General features: G+C 47.1%; 1 protein-coding gene across 7 annotated transcripts in view; it reads right to left on the reverse strand.

Moving 5' to 3' along the window:
• The window catches only part of GRAMD2A (GRAM domain containing 2A), a gene marked incomplete at its 3' end in the record, with an annotated part of 63,419 nt that overhangs the window by 18,852 nt on the left and 19,531 nt on the right, over positions 1 to 25,036 (reverse strand). For all 7 annotated transcript variants that reach the window (XM_082198692.1, XM_082198689.1, XM_082198693.1 and 4 more), the window contains 4 exons: positions 5,983 to 6,078; positions 3,836 to 3,896; positions 2,998 to 3,070; positions 745 to 848 (listed from right to left, as the gene is read on the reverse strand). In XM_082198692.1, the coding sequence (XP_082054818.1) occupies positions 745 to 848; positions 2,998 to 3,070; positions 3,836 to 3,896; positions 5,983 to 6,068 (324 nt within the window). In that variant the 5' untranslated portion in view covers positions 6,069 to 6,078. The remainder of the gene's footprint in view (positions 1 to 744; positions 849 to 2,997; positions 3,071 to 3,835; positions 3,897 to 5,982; positions 6,079 to 25,036) is intronic.

A 25,036-nucleotide genomic window follows, 5' to 3' on the forward strand; every position in this document is an offset into this window, starting at 1 on the left:
GCCCCCAAACCATGTGGGGTCAAGGGCCTGTATCTAAGGGGTGGGCAGTGAAAGTGGGAATGTAAACATTTGGCAAACATCGCACCCTGGGACCTCAGATTGAATGTGCTGCAAAGAATGAACAAAGGAAGATAATATTCAACTCCTCCAGCACTCTAGGTTTGAGACAGCATGAAGATTACGAAAGACTGCACACGCAAAAATGGATTTTGTATTTATAAGAGATGACAGAGCTGCTGTCTGTGAGGAGGAAAATATGGCTGCTGTAAGAATGGACAACAACAAGTAATGACTGAAATGGAAATTAAAGATGAGAAGATGTGGCAACATGAGGAAGAGATGGACATATGTTTGCAACACAAGTTGGAAACCTGGTTTTAAGAAATTGTATTAAATTAAAGTAATTCGGACAGATTTGTAATAATTTGGAAAACTAACAAAAATAAATATTTGCTTTTAAAAAGGGCTTTCCCCCCACCCTGCAGCCAGCAGCTCCAAGCATAGATATCAGATTTCCCCCGGAACTTGTGCTACATTTGAGATGCTGCAGTTGAGAAGCAACACTTGGAGAAGGCACGTCCAATGCTGCAATCAATGTTTGACTGGCCAACAGGTTTGAAAAAGCAAGGAGGCAGACTTTCCTGTGCTCAAGCATTTGGTGGGTGGTTTTTATTACTGTCGCCACTTCATTTGATCTCCATCGAACACACTCCTCTTTTAGTCTGCTAATGTTTACTGACTCACCTTGATATCCTTCCCAAAAAGGTTTGCATAGAAACAGAGCCAGTTTGGGGAGATGTAGAGGCGGCCTTGGATGAGGATGTCTCTCTGGAGAGCACAGGAGCAGACTGCAAAGAGAAAAGGCATCGTGTGAAAGGGTGTGTGGTCCTGCTTTGTAGGGGGGAAATATCACCTCCGAAAGCAGTTTGCCCCCAGTCAAGATTCAATGCACCCTGCTGGTGGCAGCGGCTGTACATAAACGAAAGGAGATCCGGAATATGCCACTGGGGTTACAAATAAAATACAGTGGTATCTTGGGTTAAGTACTTAATTCGTTCCAGAGGTCCGTTCTTAACCTGAAACTGTTCTTAACCTAAAGCATCACTTTAGCTAATTAATGGGGCCTCCCGCTGCCGCCGCCGCGCGATTTCTGTCCTCATCCTGAAGCAAAGTTCTTAACCCGAGGTACTATTTCTGGGTTAGCGGAGTCTGTAACCTGAAGTGTATGTAACCTGAAGCGTATGTAACCCGAGGTACCACTGTAAAAGGCACAATGGAAGGGAACTTGAAACTTGCCTACAGATGAAACTCAGAAAATTAGAATATTGTGGAAAAGTTCATTTATTTCAGTAATTCAACTTAACACCTTAACAGTGCCACAGGCTGATAGCATCCATGCCACGCCGCATTGAGGCAGCAATTGATGCAAAAGGGGCCCAAACCAAGTACTGAGTACATGTGCGTGCTTCTACTTCTCAGAGGTCCAATATTTCTCTATTTGCAGTCCTTGTTTTGCTGATTTCATTTAATATTCTAATTTTCTGAGATTGTTAATTTGGGCTTTTCATCAGCTGTACGCCATAAACATCACAATTATAACAAATAAAGGCTTGCATATCTTGCTTTGAATGTCATGAGTCTCATATATTAGTTTCACCTTTTAAGTTGAATTACTGAAATAAATGAACTTTTCCACAATATTCTAATTTTCCGAGTTTCACCTGTACTACTTTATGATGTTCTGTTAGTTCTAAGGAAGCTCTTGTTATTATTCTACAGGGGGCAGGAATCAGATCTTTATCTTTCCCCACCACTGCAGATTTACTCTGACAGATGGGTGGTGTCACGATGGCATCAGGAGACTGATAGGTGGATGGCCCCACCCAGTGGTCAAAAGCTCCCCCATGGGGCAGAGTGTGCTTCACCATCTCATTCCCCCAAGAGGACTTGCTGGAAAAGCAGCACCCCATCAGCTGTTGCCCCCCAGTGACACCAGCTGATTGGAAGGTGGGTGTGGTTTGGAGGAAATGGCCTCAACGGTCAGCTTGGACTTCCTGATGGGTCAAGACTGGCCCACGGACCAAAGTTTCCTCAGCCCTGTTATTTGGAACTTTGCTACTTTGATTTCATATGTTTGTTCTAGTTGCTCTATCATCTTCCTCTCCAAATTTTTCACCATCATTTTAGTCTTTGTTTTGTTCAATTTGAATCCTGATAATTTTCCGAATTTCTCCTATTCTTCCAATACTTTGCCAACACTGGTTTGAGGTTCCTCTAAAGATAATACTAAATCGTGCGCATATGCCTTCAATTTAAACTCCTTGGACCCAATTTTAATTCCGCGTATTTCTGATGTTTCCCTCGCCCTATTTGCTATCACCTCTAGCGCCATTATAAACAGCAAGGGGGATAGAGGGCATCCCTGTCTCGCTCCTTTCGCAATATCGAATGACTCAGTCAAATTGTTATTGACAATCAATTTAGCTGTTTGGTTGGAATATATAGCTCTTATGCCCTTCATAAGTGATCCCTCCCATTGCTTCCATACGCTTTATCAAAAACTGCCAAAACACATTATCAAACACTTTTTGATAATGCGTCTGTTATTTAGAACTTTGGAACTTCTTTCTCACCAACAAGGCAAATTGAGGTTCTCCCCCTGCTCCAATGGGGACACAGTGATGGGCAAAGCTGGCAACCCCAAGCCCCCATTCCAAGATCCAGGTCCATGTGGCTCTTGCAATTTACTTTTCAAAAAGCATTCGAGCGATTACTCATTACATTTATTGTGTCGCATCGAGTTTGGCCTTCAGAAAACCAGGTGGGCTAGACACTCTGGGCTAAGGTTGCCCTCTAGGAGGTGGCTTCAGCTGGAATGCCTCTAGCTGTTGAGAGCCTCATCCAGAAATGAACCGCCAGGCCAGAGTAGCCAGCCTCCAATACTACCCTCCAACTCTATGATTCACTTCCTCCCTTTAAGCAACGTTTACCACTCACCTTTCAGCACACTCTCCTCGGTAGGGATATCCTTGAACAACTTGTGGTACTGCGAGTTGTATTTATTTGGAGGCTAGACAAAAAAACAGACATAAAAAGAGCTAGGGATATCAAAGAGGTCACGCCCGAGTGTACTGGCAGCAGGCAGATATTGGGCAAAATAGTCTGACCACAGGTTTACCATTCTTGCAGCCTTTTCACTTAAATCCTCCTCATCATGTCCTCCTCCTCCCAGGACCCATTATGAAGAGCTCAGAAAAGAGACAAAGAACACACTGTCCGGATAGTAAAGTGCTGGGAAGTAAAACCCATTAGCCTACTGCACAAAGGTAACGATGACATTTGTTGCTCCGCCTCCTTTTGTCTCTGGCCCGCCCACACTGACATGTGGACCTCAGCAGGTTGCCCCGAAGGGAATGCGGCCCCTGGGCTGGGAAACGTTCCTGCTTTATATGGAAAGATGACTATTCCTGCGCTGTCCGCTCAAAGCTTGTTTCCTTCTGCAATGCCTAACAATTATTTAGACACCTCCCCGCCCCCCGCCATGGGGCACCTGAAGAGAGAAGTCGATGACAACAATAAAAGCATGCATGCAGAGAGCCCATAAAAGGTAAATACTGTATCTAGCAGGTGTCACTAGGCCAGAGTTCCTGTGAAGTTTAAGCTAAGAGCAGACGGTGGAGCAGCAGGACCAGGATGCAAGAGGCAGCTTTCAGTCCAGCAGGAGGGAAAGATTACAAGGGAAAAGCAAGCAGAATCCGGCCAGACGGTTTGCCCCTGACCAAGGGCAGTGGCTGCAGAGTCCTGGAAACCAGCACCCTGCCCCTCCCCGACTCACCGTGACTTCGCTGCGGCATTTCTTTAACTCCTCCTCCTTGATGGCATCACTCAGGTGCAGGCTGGAAGACAAAGGGAGATTCCACGGATGGGCATCCCTACGGCCATACTCACACAAAAAAAACACTCTGCACTTTTATCAAGATCCCGCTCAAAATTCAATTAGGCTGGTGGCGGCTGCCAAGAGGGCATTCTGGGGTCTGCAAACATAATCGACTTACTGAAGTCTGCCAAATTAGAGGTCTTGGTTATTTTAAGATGGGCTTTAAAAGACCTGCACTTTCAGGACAGGCTTATGAAGTTCAGTTTACCTAATCAATTCTTTTGGCTGCTGTTCCGTCTTTCTGCTTTCCATTCCTTTTTATGCTGCATTTTGTTCTGTTTGACCGAATCGTGAGGTTATTAATTCTGCCCCCCAACCCTTACTGTAAAAGATTATCACACTAATCCTAGGTTATACCGGCTATGTTTCGCTATCACCTCCTGTAAGAAAGAAACTGGTTCCGCGTAGACAATGGAATCTTCCTCCCAAAAGTAAAGAGACGTTTGAAGTTGCAAGGACATCACCCTCGTGAGAAATGACTAACAGGTTATCTGTATGTTTCCTGTTAGTCATATCTCACGAGGGCTGTGTCCTTTTCCACATCAAAGAAAATAGCAAGCCACTAAAAATTTGTAGGAAATTTTAAAAAGCGGCATCAAGGTGTTGTGACACACATGCATCCACGAAGATCCTTCTCCTCTTTGTAGTTACATTTGCCCTCAAATGGTATTTTAAACTTCAGATTTGCATGCTTGGGTAGTTCACAAGCTCCACCAGCTTCACTGGACCAGGGAACAGGTGAGAGAGATGCTGGAGCCTTGTTTGTACAGGATATTAACGGGGGCTACATAACTCTCGCAAGGAACAGATAGGTAGCCGTGTTGGTCTGCCATAGTCAAAATAAAAAAATTCCTTCCAGTAGCACCTTAAAGACCAACTAAGTTAGTTCTTGGTATGAGCTTTCGTGTGCATGCACACTTCTTCAGATACACAGAAGAAGTGTATCTGAAGAAGTGTATCTGAAGAAGTGTGCATGCACACGAAAGCTCATACCAAGAACTAACTTAGTTGGTCTTTAAGGTGCTACTGGAAGGAATATTTTTATTCTCGCAAGGAAGGCAGAGATCTCTGACCCCTAACTTACATTCCGCTTACTTCAGGACAGGTACACACTCCCCCTTCCTCTTCCTTCTTTAGCATGGGTCTGTGGAAGATTGCTGCACCTACTCTCCAGGCAATTGGGTAGCTAGGGATCCATTTTAGATCTAAGGTGTGTACGTACTGTGTATGACTCCCTGCTTGTTTATGTGCAACCAGGCTGTCAAAAAGCAGCATCTGTGTACTCTGCCTCCTTTATTTCATGTAACAAACCAACCGTTCTTTCTTTCCTGGTGCGTGAACTCCTTCGTTAGGCACAAGGTCATGAATAAAAACACCCATTAGTAAGGAATGTGCATTTTGACTCCAGCAAAAGATCCTAAATCTCTAGGGTGTGTACATAGGGAACATGTGGGTGGTGGACACACAGGATGTGGGTCCAGACATACACCTTGTCAACAGTAGCCAGCGACAGCCCTATATTCTGTATTAGCTCTACAGAGGCTCCCCTCCCAGGGCCGACCAATTCTGGTGGCAGGGCAGAATGGTAATGAAGCATGGGGAAGAAGGATTGATTTCTCCTTCCCTGTGTGCCACGGTCTTGATCCTGTGCTGCCTCCCTGCAGCTGAAACACAACATTTATACAAAAGCTAAACACCCAATCACATTCCTGCAATTAATGTTACACTTATTTCAGCCCTTTGTGTTGACTTCTTACAGCTGAAGTGTCATCCTAAGCATGCGCTTGAATGGGGCTCTCTCCCAAGTAAGAGCACATCAGATTGATGCCTAATGTCAGCTGAGCCCAGTTTACAGACACCCAGATGGTAGCTATTAGATATGATCCCAGCAGAAAGGGAAGGGAAAGCAATGTGGTGTGTGTGTGTGTGTGTGTGTGTGTGTGTGTGAGAGAGAGAGAGAGAGAGAGAGAGAGAGAGAGAGAGAGAGATGAACTCAGTCCCTCTAAAAAGCAAAGCAAAACGTAAACAAATGCAACCGCACTCACCTGCCATTTGGAGAATCCAAGCTCTTTTCCTTGTGTAATGCCTCCAGTTTGTCCAGGCTGTGCATGAGCCCTGCTTTCTCATGCATTGGTTTCGTGCTGCAGAAAAAGAAAGGAAGGGAGACACAGAATAATACAAGTTGTATCCCAAGCGAAAAAGCAGCCATTAGGTGGTGATCGTAGCACATAACACAGGACACAGCCAAGCCACTATCCCGTCTAGCTCATAAGTGTCTAGACAGACGGATGGCAGCTGTCCAGAGTTTCAGGCGGGGGGTCTTCCCCAGACCCACCTGGGAACGGAGGCCTGGGACACATTCTGCATGCCAAGCATGACCACTAGGGCCTAGATCCCTAGATCTTAACAGAGAGCAAGGTTACAAAATGCTTCGGCTGGAAGCCCATGTTCTGTTCAGCGACACAAAACCTGCCAAGAGTTACTAAGTGTGCAGTGTACACACACACCTGCAATTCTCACATGCAATCCAGACACTCAGTTCCAGGGATCGTTTGCTGTTGGGACCTGGAGGTACCCCAAGAGTTAACACAGACAAAAGAGATAAATCAGAAGGGAAATCTATTCTATCCAAGGTGAATTCACTCGCTGTTTCAAAGGGGAATTGGCATATTTAACAAAAACAAAAACCTAAACAAAATCAATAAATAGCACACTAATACTAGGCTGAGTTTAAGTCATTACAAGTGTTGTTCTTGAAGCATACCTGGGAGATTAAGATGTGGTCAGGGAAGCAGGGGGAGAGATGTTGGCTGAATAAGGTGAAGGAATATAGGAATAGGGGAAGCTGCCTTATACAGTGGTACCTCTGGATGCGAACGGGATGCGTTCCAGAGCCCCATTCGCACCCTGAAGCGAATGTAAGATGCGACTGCACGACTGTGTGTTTGTGGGTCACATTTCGCCGCTTTCGCACATGCGCATGATGTCATTTTGAGCATCTGCGCATGCGTGAGCGGCGAAACCCGGAAGTAACGCGCTCCGTTACTTCTGGGTCGCCGCAGAGCGCGACCCGAAAATATTTAAACTGAAGCGTATTCATCCCGAGGTATGACTGTACAAAGTCACACCATTGCTCCATCTAGTTCAGTATTGTATACACTGACCGGCGGCATCTCTCCAGGGTTTCAGGCAGGAGTCTCTTCCAGCCCTACCTGGAGATTGTTGGGGATTGGACCTGAGACCTTCTGTATGCAAAGCAGATGGTCTGCCCCTCAGCTACGGGGAATAAAGGTCTTCCTGTTGCCTAGGAAAGAAAGATACTTGTCTGGGTAGAGGGAATCTCCCTCACCTCACCTCTCCCCCCCCCCCACCACACACATGCCACCTGTAGACACACCTCCACCCAGTGGCGTAGCGTGGGTTGTCAGCACCCGGGGCAAGGCAAGTAATTTGCGCCCCCTAACCTGTGGATTTGCGCCCCCTAACCCCCAGATGTTGCGCCCAGTGCAGCCGGGCCCCCCTGCACCCCCCACGCTACGCCACTGCCTCCACCTTACACAAGCAAATGGGAGTTGCCTCATGTACCTAAAAATGTACCAGCCACTAAGGCAAAGACTTGTTTGGAAAGAGTGCAAAACCCTACAGGTGCACCGAGAGTCAGGTGTCAGCTGCAACAGCTGCGTTAACTACAACCCCGCCTGATATCCGATATTCCCTCATTAACTATACCAAGGATCTGTGCAACTTGAGATTTGTGGCACAAAAGTTTGGCATAGGTATGGGAATGCGATTGTGGCTAAAGGTTCTGGATGCAGCCCCCTGGCGGGCCACACGGTTATACCACTTCAAAAGTCATGGCTTTCCCCCAAAGAATCCTGGGCAGTGTAGTTAAAGGTGCTGAGAGTTATTAGGAGACCCCTATCCACCACCCCCCATAAAGGGACACCGGGTGGGTGTCTTGCCGATCAGAAGGTCGGCGGTTCGAATCCCCACGACGGGGTGAGCTCCCGTTGTTCTGTCCCTGCTCCTGCCAACCTAGCAGTTCGAAAGCACGCCAAAGTGCAAGTAGATAAATAGGAAGGTAAACAGTGTTTCCGTGCACTACTCTGGTTCGCCAGAAGCGGCTTAGTCATGCTGGCCACATGACCCGGAAGCTGTACACCGGCTCCCTCGGCCAATAAAGCGAGATGAGCACCACAACCCCAGAGTCGGCCACGACTGGACCTAATGGTCAGGGGTCCCTTTACCTTTATCCACCCCCCTGCAACAGAACTACAATTCCCAGGCTGGGAATCCCTCTTCCCAGGGCACTCTGGGAAATGTAGCTCTGTGAGGGGAATAGGGGGTCGCCTATCAACGTTTAGCAAACCACGGTTCACAGGATTTATTGAGGGACGTCATGACTGCCCAAGTGGAGTAGTATCGTTTTGTAATGTTTGGTGTGGATGTGGTCACGCCACGCTTTGTTGCAAACCAGGGCTGGCAGCTCGAAAAGGCCCTAAGATCTTGAAACAAGAAGAAATTCCGACGAAAGAAGAATGGCAGACGAAATTAATGGACTATGCAGAATTGGACAAAATGACAGGAAGGATTTGACATCTGCGGGACCAGAGATTTACAGAAGATTGGAAGAGGTATATCAATTATTTGAAGAGCAACTGTAATCAACAAATTACGCTAGTAGGACTACAATAAGTTTTGTAAGGAGAAATACACAAAGTGTTACAAAGTAGAAAAAGATAGAGATATTGGTTATGAGTTTGAAATGTAATAGGGAAGATAAGAAATGCATACTGAGAGATTGGATTGGAAAATTTTCAGACAGGATCGATGGAAGTCAAAAATTTGAATAAGATGTAAAAGTATGTTTAATTACTGCTGAAAATGATATGTTAAAAAAAACTAATAGAAAATTATATATATATATATATATATAAAAGAAAGAAAAGGCCCTAAGATCTTGAAACCACACCACGCTGATCAGGTATAGAGAGAGGCGAGAGAGCCACTGGGCTTTGGAGATTTATCCTGTTACACAGCTGCTTAAGTCCTGGAGTAACAGTGCGGCTGCCGCCTGTATCTCTTTATCTCTCTTGCAATAGCCTGGATTATCAGTTAACCAGGTCAGCAAGAGGCTTTTGGAAAACCCAAAGCAAACAGCAGTTGGGCCAAAAGGTTATCCCACGGGAGAGACTGGCAAAGCTGCCTTGAAAGAGCTGCAACTCACGCTCTGCAAGAGGGGAAGGAATCGCCCAAAATAGACAAACCATTCGAGATAAGAGAGGCTGAACGGTGAAGAGGGCCCCAGAAAACCAAACAGCCGAGGCCCAGCCTGCAGTAGGAGCCAGGCATGGTGCCAGGGAGAGCTGTCAAAGAGCTTTTGTCTTGTGTTTGAGACCCAGGAAAAACTTCCACGGAGCAAAAGGGGGAGATAGGAAGGTGGACTCTACTTCCCATGGTCCATGACGAGCAGAGTCAGACAGAGACTCCTGAAGGTGGTTCCCACTTCTTTATCTGCCCCCCAACTCAGCTTTGTTCCAAAAATCAGAAAACTTTAAAAATATGTACAGTATACCTTTTCCAGTTCAGGGGCCACATCCCATCTAGGCCGTGGATAGGCAAACTAAGGCCCGGGGGCCAGATCCGGCCCAATCGCCTTCTAAATCCGGCCCGCAGATGGTCCGGGAATCAGCGTGTTTTTACATGAGTAGAATGTGTGCTTTTATTTAAAATGCATCTCTGGGTTATTTGTGGGGCATAGGAATTCGTTCATTCCCCCCCCCAAATATAGTCTGGCCCCCCACAACGTCTGAGGGACAGTGGACCGGCCCCCTGCTGAAAACGTTTGCTGACCCCTGATCTAGGCTCTCTGTCGGCCCCTATCGGCATTCCTGCTGCACATTCTGTACCAAGTGAAGTTTCTGAACCATCTTCAGAAAAGCACAAGTCTGAGCAGGTTTTTCATTTGCCTCACCACTTTCCCCAAGAAAATCTGCTCTTTGTTGCTGATTCAGAGCAAACGTCAATCCATAAAAACCTGGTTCAGAGGTAAGATCAGGTTTCCCTGGGGGAAAGTGGCAGGATAAGCAGAAGAATGGATCAGGCCTTCCTCAAGAGAGGACGTGGATGGCGCTGTGGGTTAAACCACAGAGCCTAGGACTTGCCGATCAGAAGGTCGGCGGTTCGAATCCCCACGACAGAGTGAGCTCCCGTTGCTCGGTCCCTGCTCCTGCCAACCTAGCAGTTCAAAAGCATGTCAAAGTGCAAGTAGATAAATAGGTACTGCTCCAGCGGGAAGGTAAACGGCGTTTCCATGCGCTGCTCTGGTTCGCCAGAAGCAGCTTAGTCCTGCTGGCCACATGACCCGGAAGCTGTACGCCAGCTCCCTCGGCCAATAAAGCGAGATGAGCGCCGCAACCCCAGAGTCGGCCACGACTGGACCTAATGGTCAGGGGTTCCTTTACCTTTACCTTTACACCTTTAAGAGAAGGCTGTAGCTGGTAAGCCAGTGAAGCTGGTAAAAAGTCTTCCTGGCCACTCCACCCAAGTGCCTCTCCATCAAGAGCAGCGAATCCGGGAGCACTGACTTCCAGGCAGCACACCTGACTCTTCATCCCCATCTAAGACAGGTTGCAAACTACAAGTCACCTCAAACATGACCTGCAGTCAATAAACCAGCAATCCCTTTCCCTTTTGGTGTGTAGAGCACCTCTGAGGACACAACCCACCTACAGTGGATCTTGGTTCTCAAACACCTTGGTACTCAAACGCCTTGGTTCCCAAACGGCGAAAACCCGGAAGTAAGTGTTCCGGTTTTCAACCATGTTTTGGAAGCTGAACATCCGATGCAGCTGTCGGCTATTGTTTCCGGGGCGCCTGCACCAATCAGTGCCTTGGTTTTTGAACATTTTGGAAGTAAAACAGACTTCTGGAACAGATTAAGTTTGGCGCTTTTGTTTTTGTTATTTATTTTGTGTTTTTGTTTTTGAGGCTTTTTAGGTTGATTTGTTTTTGTGACTGTGTGGAACCCAGCTCTGTTATTGATTGATTGATTGATTGATTGATTGATTAACTGATTGTGTGACTGCGGAAATGGATAACCCCCCCCCCAATCCAAACAATGACTATCATCAGTGCAGGTAAGAAAAAAATATTTTTAATTTTTATCATCTACAATACTGCCTTATTTATTTTATAGTACAGTACATTGATTATTGCTTTCATTTTATGGATCAATGGTCTTGTTAAATAGTAAAATTCATGTTAAGTTGCTGTTTTAGGGGTTGTTTTTAAAAGTCTGGAACGGATTAATCCGTTTTGCATTACTTTCTATGGGAAAGCACGTCTTGGTTTTGGAACGCTTTGGTTTTGGAATGGCCTTCCAGAACAGATTAAGTTTGAGAACCAAGTTACCACTGTACTTGTATTGTTAAATTCTTACACACTAAACAGGTTTTCATCAACGGAAGTAGAGGACCTATTTCTTTCCCCAAGTCTACCTTTTATCTGCAACCAGTGAGGCAGTGCAAATACAGGAGTTAGGTTATAAACAGATTTAAGATAAGAGATAAAGGTTTTAAAAGGTGCAAACTTCTGCCCTTGCTTCCGCTTTTTCCAAACTGGAGACTGCTTCCTGGGTAATCAGTACTCCATCACCTTGCAACATTTGGAAATCAAATTCTGGATTTCCCAGGGTTTTAGTTTTTTCATCTCCCCCCACTGCCTTTCCAATTTTGGAATGAAAAATCACACGGCTAACCCAGCACGATGCAAAGATGGCCATAAAGGAGTCAAACAAAAGGAAGGAGCAGGTATAAACTAGAACAAGGTTATAAACTAGAAGAAAGGAGAGTCAGGTAAAGTTAACGGAGCTCAGAATAAAAGCCTGCTGGAAAAGAAAACTCTTTTCACTTGGCAGTAGGATAAGATCAGAGAGGGAGACACACAGGTGTCTTGTGGCAAGGAGTTCCGAAGGCCAGGAACCACACAAACTCACACACACTCCTTGCAGCTGGTGGCAGAACCCACAGGAAGGTTTCCACAGATGACATCACTGACAAGGTAGGGTTATAAAGGCATTTAGGGGATAGACGTTTTTAACGTTTGATGTTATATTATGTTTTTGTGTGTGTTGGAAGCTGTCCAGAGTGGCTGGGGCAACCCAATCAGATGGGTGGGGTATAAATATTATTATTATTATTATTATTATTATTATTATTATTATTATTATTATGGGACGCGGGTGGCGCTGTGGGTAAAACCTCAGCGCCCAGGACTTGCTGATCGCATGGTCGGCGGTTCGAATCCCCGCGGCGGGGTGCGCTCCCGCTGCTCGGTCCCAGCGCCTGCCAACCTAGCAGTTCGAAAGCACCCCCGGGTGCAAGTAGATAAATAGGGACCGCTTACCAGCGGGAAGGTAAACGGCGTTCCGTGTGCGGCTCTGGCTCACCAGAGCAGCGTTGTCACGCTGGCCACGTGACCCGGAAGTGTCTCCGGACAGCGCTGGCCCCCGGCCAATAGATGTGAGATGGGCGCACAAACCCCAGAGTCTGTCAAGACTGGCCCGTTCGGGCAGGGGTACCTTTACCTTTACCTTTATTATTATTATTATTATTATTATTATTATTATTATTTATTTGGCATGCCCAACAAGAAGTGCCCTTCCCCACCCCACACCCCACCCCCATCAAAAGCTAAGCTGCTGCTTTTTGTTCTGGCTGATGCTTCTGAATGGGTTCCAAAGGCAGCCCCATGCAAAGCACACCACAGCAAGCTTTAAAACTTGTTTATTTTAAATCAAGAGTGCGGATTTTACACACATACACACCCCAGCATGCCAGAGCATATCAGAGGTCTGAGGGATTTTCCGCTGACGCAAATAGGATATCGTTTCACAGAAGCGGGGCACTGATTTCTGTGTTAACACAGAAAAGATTATGTAGGCCTTGGTCCCAAAACACCGCTTTTCGTTTCTTTCTCATTCATATGGAGCCATCGGTGTGCATGGCACTTTAAATCCCCAGGTCCATTTTCTCCCACCTCCTCTTGTGATTTCCCTTGTGTTGAATTTCAGACTATAGGCACCTAGAGAGGCACAGACCTATGTTCTTACAATCCCCAAAGTCCAAAAGGACAAATCTCTACCTCAAGTAGTTTACAATCTGGGGCAGAGTGCTCCAACATGAAGGGCCACATGCGGCCCCTCAAGGCCTTTTCTGGCAGCCCTAGGCAACTTTTGATGCCCCCCCCAAACCTGGCGCTGGGTTTGGCAAGCAGGACTGAGGGCTCTGACAGGGTCCTAGAGTCCTCCTGTCTCCTTCCCAAAGCCTCCTTCGTACTTTCCCAATTTTTGGAAGGAGGCGGGACAGCTCTAGGACTCTGCCAGAGCCTCGCTTTGTGAAGGCAGGAGGAGGGCTGGGATGGGGGCTTCAATTTTTTGTCTCCCCCCCCCCCCATGTACAAGGCAGTGTGCGGCCCACGGGTTCCATGCCAAAGTACAGTGGTACCTCTGGTTAAGAACTTAATTCGTTCCAGAGGTCCGTTCTTAACCTGAAACTGTTCTTAACCTGAGGTACCACTTTAGCCAATGGGGACTAAATCGCCACCGCGCGATTTCTGTTCTCATCCTGAAGCAAACTTCTTAACCTGAGCTACCATATTTTTCTCTCTGTAAGACGCACTTTTCCCCTCCTGAAAAATAAGGGGGAATGTGTGTACGTCTTATGGAGCGAATACAGCCTGCGAGGCTATCCCAGAAGCCAGAACAGCGAGAGGGAGTGCTGCACGGTGTATTCGAAGTCCAAAAAGGCTGGTGACCAAAAATGCTGTGCAGACCAACAGTCTGAATAAAGCAAGCTTAGTCACAAGTAGAATTAGAGTGTAGATCAGGCATAGGCAAACTCGGCCCTCCATATCTTTTGGGGCTACAACTCCCATCATCCCTAGCTAACAGGACCAGTGGTCAGGGATGATGGGAGTTGTAGTCCCAAAACATCTGGAGGGCCGAGTTTGTCTATGCCTGGTGTAGATGCTTAGGAGAAGCTTGGAGGAAGCATGCCATCACACAAGCAATCCCAAGTACCTGGGCTATACAGGTACTGCTGGATTTCAACCCGTCCTGCAGCTCACACGGCAGAAGAGGAGCCTTTCTCCCTCTCAAAAAACAAAGAAAGAGCAAAAACTGGCAATCCAAGGGCTGACTAATATGATCCCCATAGCGTGGGAAGCTGCTTCCAGTTGGTTCCCACGCAATGCTTCAGGGTTGGAAGATGCTGCACGGGTCAAACTGTTGGACCCTAGAAAATTACTGCCCCTATTTTGCTTCTGAGGGGGAGAGTTTAAGGGCCACCTTCTTTAACATCTCAAGAAGCTAAGAGACCTGAGCGGCTGCAAATTCACCTCTAGCGCATGCATGCGCTTGAACTTCCAAGTCACTGTCCCTGCCATTCCAAGCTGCTCTGGGTGTTAACAATTCATAGGGGCAATTGTGGTAGATTCTAGTATATCTTTAACCCAAGAAATACGCACACCTTTATTTATTCCTTTTATTTTATAGGAAAATTATGGTTTGCTAGTACATCTTTAACCCAACCAATAGACACACCTTTCTTTTGTCCTTGATCAGAATTGGGCTGCAAGCCTCTTCCGACAGCTACTCAGCAAGTCCCATTCAGTTCAATGGCGTTTGCTCCTAGCTATGCAGATATAGGACTGCAAGTTGATCCTTTGTAAAGTTTTATTTATTTATTTATTTAAAAATGTACTCGGGTGAGTGTAAATGAAAAGCGGTTGATGGTCATTTTGAGCAGAAGAGGTGGGGGGGAGTGGGGGGTTGCGGAGCAGCATAGCTGTCAACGTTTCCCTTTTTTAAAGGAAATTCCCTTATTCTGAATAGGATTCCTCACAAGAAAACGGAAAAGTTGACAGCTATGAGGAGCAGGGGTGGTGTCAACCTTTGCCTTGCTGGCTGTTTCTCTGTTCAAAAACTCCCTCCACCCACCAACCCCTGAAGCTCCAGAATCACATTTACAACTATAAATACATATACAGTGGTGCCTCGCAAGACGAAAAGAATCCGTTCTGTGATTCTCTTCATCTAGCGGCTTTTTCGTCTTGCGAAGCAAGCCCATTGACGGATTAGCGGATTAGCGCTATTAGCGGCTTTTAGCGGCTTATCTGCTGATTGGATCAGCTGATAAGCGGCTTAGCGGCTTAGAAAAAGGGGGGGAAGGAAAAAAAACCAGAGGAACTCGCAAGACATTGTCGTCTTGCGAAGCAAGCCCATAGGAGATTCGTTTTGCGAAGCACCTCCAAAATGGAAAACTCTTTCGTCTAGCGAGTTTTCCGTCTTGCAAGGCATTCGTCTTGCGGGGCACCACTGTATTTGCATTTTGAATTGAGTAAGAACCAGTGAGGAAATACTTCCACTTCTCCTTCAGAGATACAAGCTAAGTAGTTCATCTGCTTGGTCATTACTATACCCTACAGATGGGGGGTCTCAGCCCCCGGGGCCAAAAGTTCCCCATAACATCTCTATTTCCCCAGGCCAGTATTTTCACCTGGCTAGACTGTGTCTCATGATACTTCTTGCTTGGCTGGACTGAAGACAGAGAGGGGTCATGTGTGTGTCCATGCAGAAACTAACCTATATTCAACAAATTCATTACTCTGCCAACTTTGGTCTATGGCCCCACGCGCCACTGGCTTGCGGCCCTCAGAAAGTTGCTCAGGAAGGAACGCGGTCAGTGTGCTGGCAATGTGCCCCGCTGCCGTTATGCACAACTGTGAGCAACTTCGAGCTGGTCCATGGGCTGTCTAGGTTCAAAATTATTCCCTTTCATGTCTGCACTCATGCGAACATGCATGCACACACAGATAGGCAGAACAGATAGGCATAGAGCAAGGTTTTGGGGGGCAGACATCCACCCCATCCACCCCAACTCAGGAGAATGAGCAGCGAGGCTCTAAACGCAGCAGCAGCAGGACTGAGCTGACCCCATTCTGAAGCAAGTGAAGAAATAAATTTTGCCATCTAACAGGGCAGCCCCCAAAACTACAATTACCACAGAGCCTAGGACTTGCCGATCAGAAGGTCGGCGGTTCAAATCCCCACGATGGGGTGAGCTCCCGTTGCTCTGTCCCAGCTCCTGCCAACCTAGCAGTTCGAAAGCACGTCAAAGTGCAAGTAGATAAATAGGTACTGCTCCGGCAGGAAGGTAAACGGCGTTTCCGTGCGCTGCTCTGGTTCGCCAGAAGCGGCTTAGTCCTGCTGGCCACATGACCCAGAAGCTGTACGCCGGCTCCCTCAGCCAATAAAGCAAGATGAGCACTACAACCCCAGAGTCGGCCACGACTGGACCTAATGGTCAGGGGTCCCTTTACCTTACCTACACACACCCCAGTTAGTAGATGGAGATAGTAAATGTTGCTGAATATGCATGATCAGATCACGAACTAAATAATTCTATTAAATATTTATTTTTAAAGCAAGAAACCTGCTATGGCCGATTGACTAATACATATTGCTTCAGAGGAAACCAGCTCAGTTTAATCACTTTTACAGCTACATCTCACCAGTATGCAAATTACTGGGGTTCTAGCAGGTCAGTTCTCAATCCCCAAATATGAAATGAATGAGGTAAGAACTGCTAGAAAGGGGAAGAGGCTTGCAGTGCAGTCCTATACAGGTCTACTCGGAAGGACACCTTGATGAGTTCAATGGAATCTACTCCCAAGTAAATAGGCTGAGGAACAACCCGTGGAATAAAGGTCAGGATTAGGAGCACTGGAAACAAGACATAAGACATAAGAAATCACAAAGTCAGTGCCCTTATTAGGTGCTTTGACTACTATTTTTAATTTTATTTATATTCTGTTTGTTTTCATTTGAAACATTTATAAACCACTTAATTTTTTAAAAGAATCTAAACGAAGTTCCAAAGTGCAATAAAATAAAACTATTCCCAGTTGTGCAACAAACATTACTAGTGCAAATTTTGCTGATTGAAGCCATCATGTAGGAACATATGGGGCAAGGCAATCCTTTAAGTAAACTTAAAGGCTTTTATTTACCAATAATATAACCTTTATAGTCCAATGCCTGTCCTGGTAACAAAATGGCAGCCAGCACAGATGTTTGAGCAGAGGTGCAAACAGGACCTCACTCAGGTCAGCAACCGTTTTGCAGAATTCTGTACTAACTTCCATTTCCACAGAATCCACAGAAGTGCATTTCAGTAAGTCAGTCTTGAAGTTCCCAACATTTGCACTGCTGGGCCAAAATCTCCCAGGTGGCCTGACTAGCCAAAGCCGGCAAAAGAAAAGAAGGCAGGGAACGGGAGGGGGCAGAGGCCGGCAAAGCTATTTTAAGTATTTTCAGGTACAAAGCATGTGAGCGGACTGACGCAACCGCAGATCCTTAGGTGCTATCTAAGCAATAATAAAAATAGATTAAAAACCTCTAGGGACTGCGGCCAGCTCTTCTATTGATTTACTTCCAGCCGCTGCTGAAAACCATGGCTCCTATTGTCCGGGGGGAGTGAGCAACAATACACAGCAGCAGTACTGTTCTCTGAACGTGGCACATGGGGGCACTTAGGGGGCGCCCCCAACTGATCTCAGGGTTTGCAACAGGGCATAGCGGAGGAGGCAGCCCTTAAGGGGGAAAGGAGACGCAGCATGGCATCGTTGCTAAAGGTTAGTTTTGCACAGACTTATAACAGATCTCTTAGGGACGCGGGTGGCGCTGTGGGTTAAACCACAGAGCCTAGGACTAGCTGATCAGAAGGTCGGCGGTTCAAATCCCCGCGACGGGGTGAGCTCCCGTTGCTCGGTCCCAGCTCCTGCCAACCTAGCAGTTCGAAAGCACACCAGTGCAAGTAGATAAATAGGTACTGCTCTGGTGGGAAGGTAAACGGCGTTTCCGTGCGCTGCTCTGGTTCGCCAGAAGTGGCTTAGTCATGCTGGCCACAAGACCCGGAAGCTGTATGCTGGCTCCCTCGGCCAATAAAGCAAGATGAGCACCGCAACCCCAGAGTCGGCCACGACTGGACCTAATGGTCAGGGATCCCTTTACCTTTATGACAGATCTCTTAGCCTAACCTACTTTGCAGGGTTGTGGTGGGGCTAGAACAGCACTCTCTGCACACCTTGGATGAGATGCAGGAAATAAATAAGGCATGCTGATAACACGAAGGTTGCAGGTTCGATCCCTGTAAGGGACAGCTGCATATTCCTGCCTTGCAGGGGTTGGACTAGATCGGGGTCAACAAACTTTTTCAGCAGGGGGCCGGTCCACTGTGCCTCAGACCTTGTAGGGGGCCGGGCTATATATTTTTTTTGGGGGGATGAACGAGTTCCTATGCCCCACAAATAACCCAGAGATGCATTTTAAATAAAAGCACACATTCTACTCATGTAAAAACATGCTGATTGCCAAACCGTCCGTGGGCCAGATTTAGAAGGCGATTGGGCCGGACCCGGACCCCTGGCCTTAGTTTGCCTACCCATGGACTATGATCCACAGCGTCCCTTTCAACTCTATGATTTTACGAGATATATTGGGCTTAGGCTGTATATATCCACCTTGCTATTGGGATAGGGGTGTAGCTTTGCATGCAGAACGACCCAGCTTCAGTCCCTGGCAGCTGCCCGTCAGTGTAGACAATACTCAGAGAGATGGAGGCATGGTCTGCCTCAGTGCAAGACAGCTCTCCCACATTCCTATGTTGCCGAGACATTGGAAGCTGCTTTATAGCAGGTCAGACAATGTGCCCACCTAGCCCAGTGTTGTCTGCTCTGGCTGGCAGCCGCTCTCCAAGTTCCTGGGCAGAGAACGGTCCTTCCCATCACCTGCTCCCTGGTTATCTTAACTGGAGATACCTGGGATTAGAACTGGGGGCTCCTCCAGGCAGAGCACGTACTCTGCCACTAAGCTGAAAGAAAGATAAAATCCTGCAAGGCAGCAGCAAAAAGCCATAATGAAGTTTGTAGCTGCTGAAAAGCTTGCCCTGTATAACCTCCTTGAATTGTCCTCATATGATACATTCATCCCAATACTTCTTTTCTTATCACCTTCTCTTTCTCTCTCTCGCTTTCTCTTTTTGTCAAACTTCAAACTAGGTCAAGTACATAGAAGGGAGTGAGGGAATGTTTTAGCCAAGATTACTATATATTCTTTCAGCAGGTTAATACTGAACCAGAGATTCCATTCTGGAGGAGAAATGATGGACCGCACACACACACACACACACACACACACACCTAGACTAATCACAGATTGACTTTCATCCTGTGAATTTAATTAACCAGTAAGTGTCTTGTCGTATGAATTAGCACTTTGTCTAATAAACAAAGGAAGACAGTGAAATGTGGCATAGAGGTGAGGTAGAGAGACTGATTTAGGTATATTGTTTTAAAATAAAAACCATCTAGCAAACTCATTCTCCAAGATTTCATCCTTCAAAAGCAAGATGGCATCATTCATATGTAAGGGATCAGTATCAGCAGGTTTGAAGAAACTCACATGTTTTCAGACGTACACAAATAAAATACCTGGCGGCACAATAAATGGAGACACTAAAACAGTCCAGTTAAGGCAGGGAAAGGCAGATTCTGGGTGGAATCGAGAACAGGAGTTCTCTATGCTACAACATTTTGTCGCAGCTACCAATTTTTTCTTTTGGTCAGGCATAACCCACAGTAAAAGGCCAGAGCTGCAATGTCCAACAAAGGTAGGAAGGTGGCGCTGTGGAGCATACAAAACAGACAGCTTGATTGGGGACATTCTGAAGAACCCAACCTGCTGTACTTACTGGCATGGGAATCAAGCACAGCCAAGCAACATTTTAAAAGTGAAGCTTTAGCACATCCTTGATAAATGTGGCTCAGCAGAGCAGGTTTCCTACAGGTCCACCTCCTTGTCCTCCACTGCTTCATCTATCATCATTACTTCCCACCTTCCCCCACAACTCACAACATCCATGTTTAGGCAATCAAATCTTGGCTCTGATGAACTGAAATGTGTGTGAGCTTCAGGCACCTGCACAAAGGCACTTTGCGCAACTGTGTGAAACAAGCAAGATCGTTGCTGTTAACTGTACCTTCCCATTCCAACCAAACTGTGACACTGTGGTTGAAAGTTGGCTTCTGCATCCTGGCTTGCTTGGAAGCCGTTAACTTTGGTTCCTTAGTTTGGACACAATGGGGAAGCGATGGCTAACTGTGACTTCCTGGCTTGTTCACTCGTGCGGAAGGAGAACAAAACAGCCCCACACAGGCAAATATGGGGAGCCTAGGAAGCTGTCTTCTACAGAGTCAGAACCAATGGTCCATCTCGGTTAAGTCTTGCCTAGATGGATGGGAAGCAGCTCTCCAGGATTTCAGACAGGGCTTTCTCCCAGCCCTACCTGCAGATGGATGAAGATGGAACCCGGGACTTTCTACATGTAAAGAAGATGCTCTACCCTTGAGTCAACTTACTTCCTCCAAAAGGCCTGAAGCTCAAGCCCAGAGGCTGTCTCGCCAGAGTTGTGCATGCTCTAGTTATCTCCCACTTGGACTACTGCAATGCATTCTACGTGGGGCTACCTTTGAAGGTGACTTGGAAACTGCAACTAATCCAGAATGTGGCAGCTAGACTGGTGACTGGGAGTGGCTGCCGAGACCATATAACACCAGTCCTGAAAGACCTACATTGGCTCCCAGTACGTTTCCAAGCACACATCAAAGTGTTGGTGCTGACCTTGAAAGACCTCAACGGCCTCAGCCCAGTAGACCTGAAGGAGCGTCTCTGCCCCCATCACTGAGGTCCAGCGCCGAGGGCCTTCTGGTGGTTCCCTCACTGCGAGAAGTGAGGTTACAGGGAACCAGGAAGAGGGCCTTTTCAGTAGTGGTGCCCTCCCTGTGGAACGCCCTTCCATCAGATGTCAAAGAAATAAACAACTATTTGACGTTTAGACGACATCTGAAGGCAGCCCTGTTTAGGGAAGTTTTTAATGTTTGATCACATTATTATTATTATTATTATTATTATTATTATTATTATTATTATGTTGGGAGCCACCCAAAGTTGCTGGGGAAACCCAGCCAGATGGGCAGGGTATAAATAATAAATTATTATTATTATTATTATTATCAAGCATCACTCAGCCTCCTTCTCAGCCAGTGCACATTGTGATGGCCACAGCTGCTTCCATCCCAGGCACATGGCAACCAGGACCAAGACACCAGCGCGCAATGCACCACGAGCAGCAGGTGCACTAACCAGGTTTGGACACTTGGACCAGCAAGTCACAGTTTAACTCAGCAACATGCCACCTTCCTTGCTCCAAACCCCCAAGTTGATTGTTTTCCCGACACTGCACTGTTTCAAAGCCAGGGCAATGCAATGCAAGATACTTCTCTATCAAGAACAATCTGAAGAGAGGTTTGTAAAGGGGGGGGGGGAGAGAAACAGAGTGAGAGAGAGAGAAATCTTTTGATCTCAAGCATGCTGCTGTTTTCTTGGAAATCTTGGAGATATTTCTGGGTCAGCCTTGTTGCTACTTTTAGCCATTCCCAGGGCCAAGGCAGCAAGAGGAGTTCAGCTCGCCCTGGAGATGTTGAGACTGGGAAAGGAATGCACCAACTTGACTCGCTTCATCCGCCCTGCCAGGATATGGCCCCGGGGATCAAAAGGACAGCACTTCAGAGACTTTGAAGTAGAAGTAGGGAAAGGGGGAGGAAGTCCATAGGCATGAACAGTACAAATCCCCAAGCAGCTATGAAGCTAGGTGTGTTAGACCTTTGAACTCAAGATGTTGCTGAACCATCATCCCTGGTCATTGGCCATGTTTGCTGGAGCTGATGGGAGCTGTCTAGTTCAGCCACACTGGGAGGGTCAAAGGTTCACCATACCTGTCCTAGGCAAACATCCGAGCAAGGCATTTTAGCAACTGGGAAAGGAGGCAGTCTCTCCAGAAGGTCCAGAGACATGCTGGCCTTCTCTCGTTCATGTAAGCATGAAATCACAGCTTCCAGGCATAGATGGGACTTGTGCTGCAAACAAGGACAGGCTTTCCGCATCTCACTATAGTAGGGTGAACCATTCATACATTACTCAAGAAGTACTAACAAGAAGATGTGTGAAATGCCTAGTTTCCTCCCCACAACCACCATCCAAGCGCTTCCTCCATGAAGCCTCTCTCCCCAATGGCACAGATGTTTGCATAGCTTATCAGAGAACACCTGAGTTACTGCTTACAGGAACAAGGCCATGGTGATGGGAAAGCAGGTGATGGGAAGTTCACTCTATTAGGCATTGGTGGCTCCACCTAGAAGCTAGCTGGGGCACTTCAGATCCAAGCCTACAGAATTGCAGAGTTGGAAGGGACCACGAGGGTCATCCAAGCCAATCCTCTGCGATGCATGGGGCTCAAACCCACGACCGTGAGATTAAGCATTTCAAGCTCTACTGACTGAGCTAACATGTTCCAACACCTTAAGTAGAAAGCAAAAGGAGGCGATAGCAAGCAAAGTATGGGTGCTGAGGCCCAGCTGCCCATGGATGAAGTACGCCAATACCAGACTGAGGTTGAAAGTCAGAGAGGAACATAGAAAGCTGCCTTATACTGAGCCAGGCCACTGATCCATCTAGCTCAGCCTTTCTCAACCTGTGGGTCCCCAGATGTTGTTGAACTACAACTCCCATCACCCCTAACTAGCAAGGCCAGAGCTCAGGGATGATGGGAGTTGTAGTCCAACAACATCTGGGGACCCACAGGTTGAGAACCATTATTGTCTTCACCAGGGGTCGGCAACCTAATGCCCACGGGCCCAAGCGGCCCTCGGGGGTCGTTTAAGTGGCCCACAAGCTGCCCCCAAACCGAGCCGCCTGCTCAGCTAGTCCCCGTGAGCTGCGCTAAACCAGCACGGAGCGGCATGGGTACTCGCTTCTGTGGTGCTAGAAATTGCATCTGCACATGCGCAGGTGCCAAAAATCATGTCTGCATGGACGCAGATGTGGGAAATCGCAGGCAGGTGCGCAATCCGGCCCACGGAAGGATTTCCGCTGGAGTGAACTGGCCCAGGTGAGGTAAACCTTGCCGACCCCTGGTCTACACTGACTGGCAGCTGTGTAGTTTCAGGCAGGAGACACCTGGAGGTGTCATGTGTCAAAGCTGGGGCCTTCTTCCTGCAGAGTAGATGCTATGGACCTCTGTGCCTGAGATCCTAAGGCACAGATGGGCTGCCTGTGGTTCACAGGCAGCTCACATAGGCCTCCAGTGCCTGCCACTATGGGTGCCCAAGCTGTCTCCACACACACTCTGGTTGCATTTTGTTGCCTGGTGCTCTGGCTGTTCCCTTGCAGTTGCACAGATAGAGGTAGCCCTGCCAGTCAGAGCAGGCAAGCCTGGACAAATGGCAGCTTAACTATGGACAAAACAGACAGAATTCTGTGGATAAATAGCAGCTGGCTATGGTCTTTCTTGAGCCACAAAGCTGTTGGGCAACTCACCTTGACCTTCACCTAACCAGCCTTACAGGGTCATTGTGAGGACAGAATTGAAGCAAGATAGGAGTCCTTACGAACTGTGTGTGTGTGTGTGTACACAGACACACACACATTAAAGAACAACACATGACCTTGTGAGGTAGGAAGGAAAGACGGAATTGGCTTCAGAGGGGGAAAGTCAACCTCTTGTGTAGCCTGACTGTTGCATTTATTTTTGGATGTTATGTTTGGCACTCCAGCGTTGGCACAGGAATGCGTTTCCAGGGGACGGACATTGTTGAGAGCGAGAGCACCACGCAACGGGGCCACTCCACCTCTTGGGTTATAATCCAGTTAAATGCAGCCACTTCCTGGTGCGTTGTTCTTTTAAAAAAAGAACAAAAGCATTCAACTTCACTGATTAAGCAATGGCCCAGACCACCTAACGGTCATTTTGCTTTCTGTTTTCTCTTCTCTGCACTTGGGCTAGCATTGCAAAATTTCAACCGTTTCCTTTAGGCACTCTGAACGTGGGACTGGTGCAATAATACACTTCCTTTTGGGGTGTGCTTCTCATTCTGTGGAACTTGACGCACCTCCTTACCTTTTTGCCAAACTTTCCAGGCATTTTCTAAGCTTTAAAGCTCTGTGTCCAGGCACTCCTCTCCTCCTCCTCCTCCTCCTCCTCCTCTTCTTGCCATTTGTTCTGCTTCAGCTTTAAAGAGCAGGTTTTTGCAGGGGGGGGGGTGGAAGCACTTGGACACAGAGCTTTAAATTGAGGACCTCTGCCTGAAAAGTGTGGAACAAAAGGTAAGGGCACATTATCTTAAGGGTCTGTCAGGTTGTAAATACTCCATGAACCAGTCTTCTCCTTGTATTGCTCTATGAAGCACAGGCACATCACTGGTGCTATATAAACAAGAAATACTATTAAGAACGGCCTTTATTCCTTGCACACTGTGCCAGTAACTCCTAGCTTGGGAGTGTAGTCAAATGAAAGTGAAGGAAGGCGAACAGGCTGAAGTTGAGCCCAGACAAGACCGGGGTGATGTTGGGGAGGGGGGGGCAGCGTTAGACATCACTGGTTGCCAGCTTGTTTCTGGCTCCAATTCAATTCGCTTTAGTGTTTAAAGCCCCCGATTTCCAAAAGTCTGCTTTCTTCCCTAAATAGCCTCTGGAGTTGAGATCAGAGACAAGCCCTCTTAGTAATTCCACCACCCTCAGAAGTTATGGGTGGGGATGGTTCAGGAGAGGGCTTTCTTTGTGGCAGCCTCTAAGCTAAAAACTCCCTCCTGAACAAAGGTGTATATAGCACCATTATTATTTAGCTTTTGCCCCATATACATACAGTGGTACCTCGAGTTGCATACGCTTCAGGTTACATACGCTTCAGGTTACAGACTCCGCTAACCCAGAAATAGTACCTCGGGTTAAGAACTTTGCTTCAGGATGAGAACAGAAATTGTGTAGCAGCGGCACATCGGGAGGCCCCATTAGCTAAAGTGATACGTCAGGTTAAGAACAGTTTCAGGTTAAGAACGGACCTCCAGAATGAATTAAGTACTTAACCCGAGGTACCACTACACACACACACACACACACACACACACACACACAATCTAGAACCT

The sequence above is a fragment of the Podarcis vaucheri genome (assembly GCF_965113315.1).
Source record: "Podarcis vaucheri genome assembly, chromosome: 14".
NCBI lineage: Eukaryota > Metazoa > Chordata > Lepidosauria > Squamata > Lacertidae > Podarcis > Podarcis vaucheri.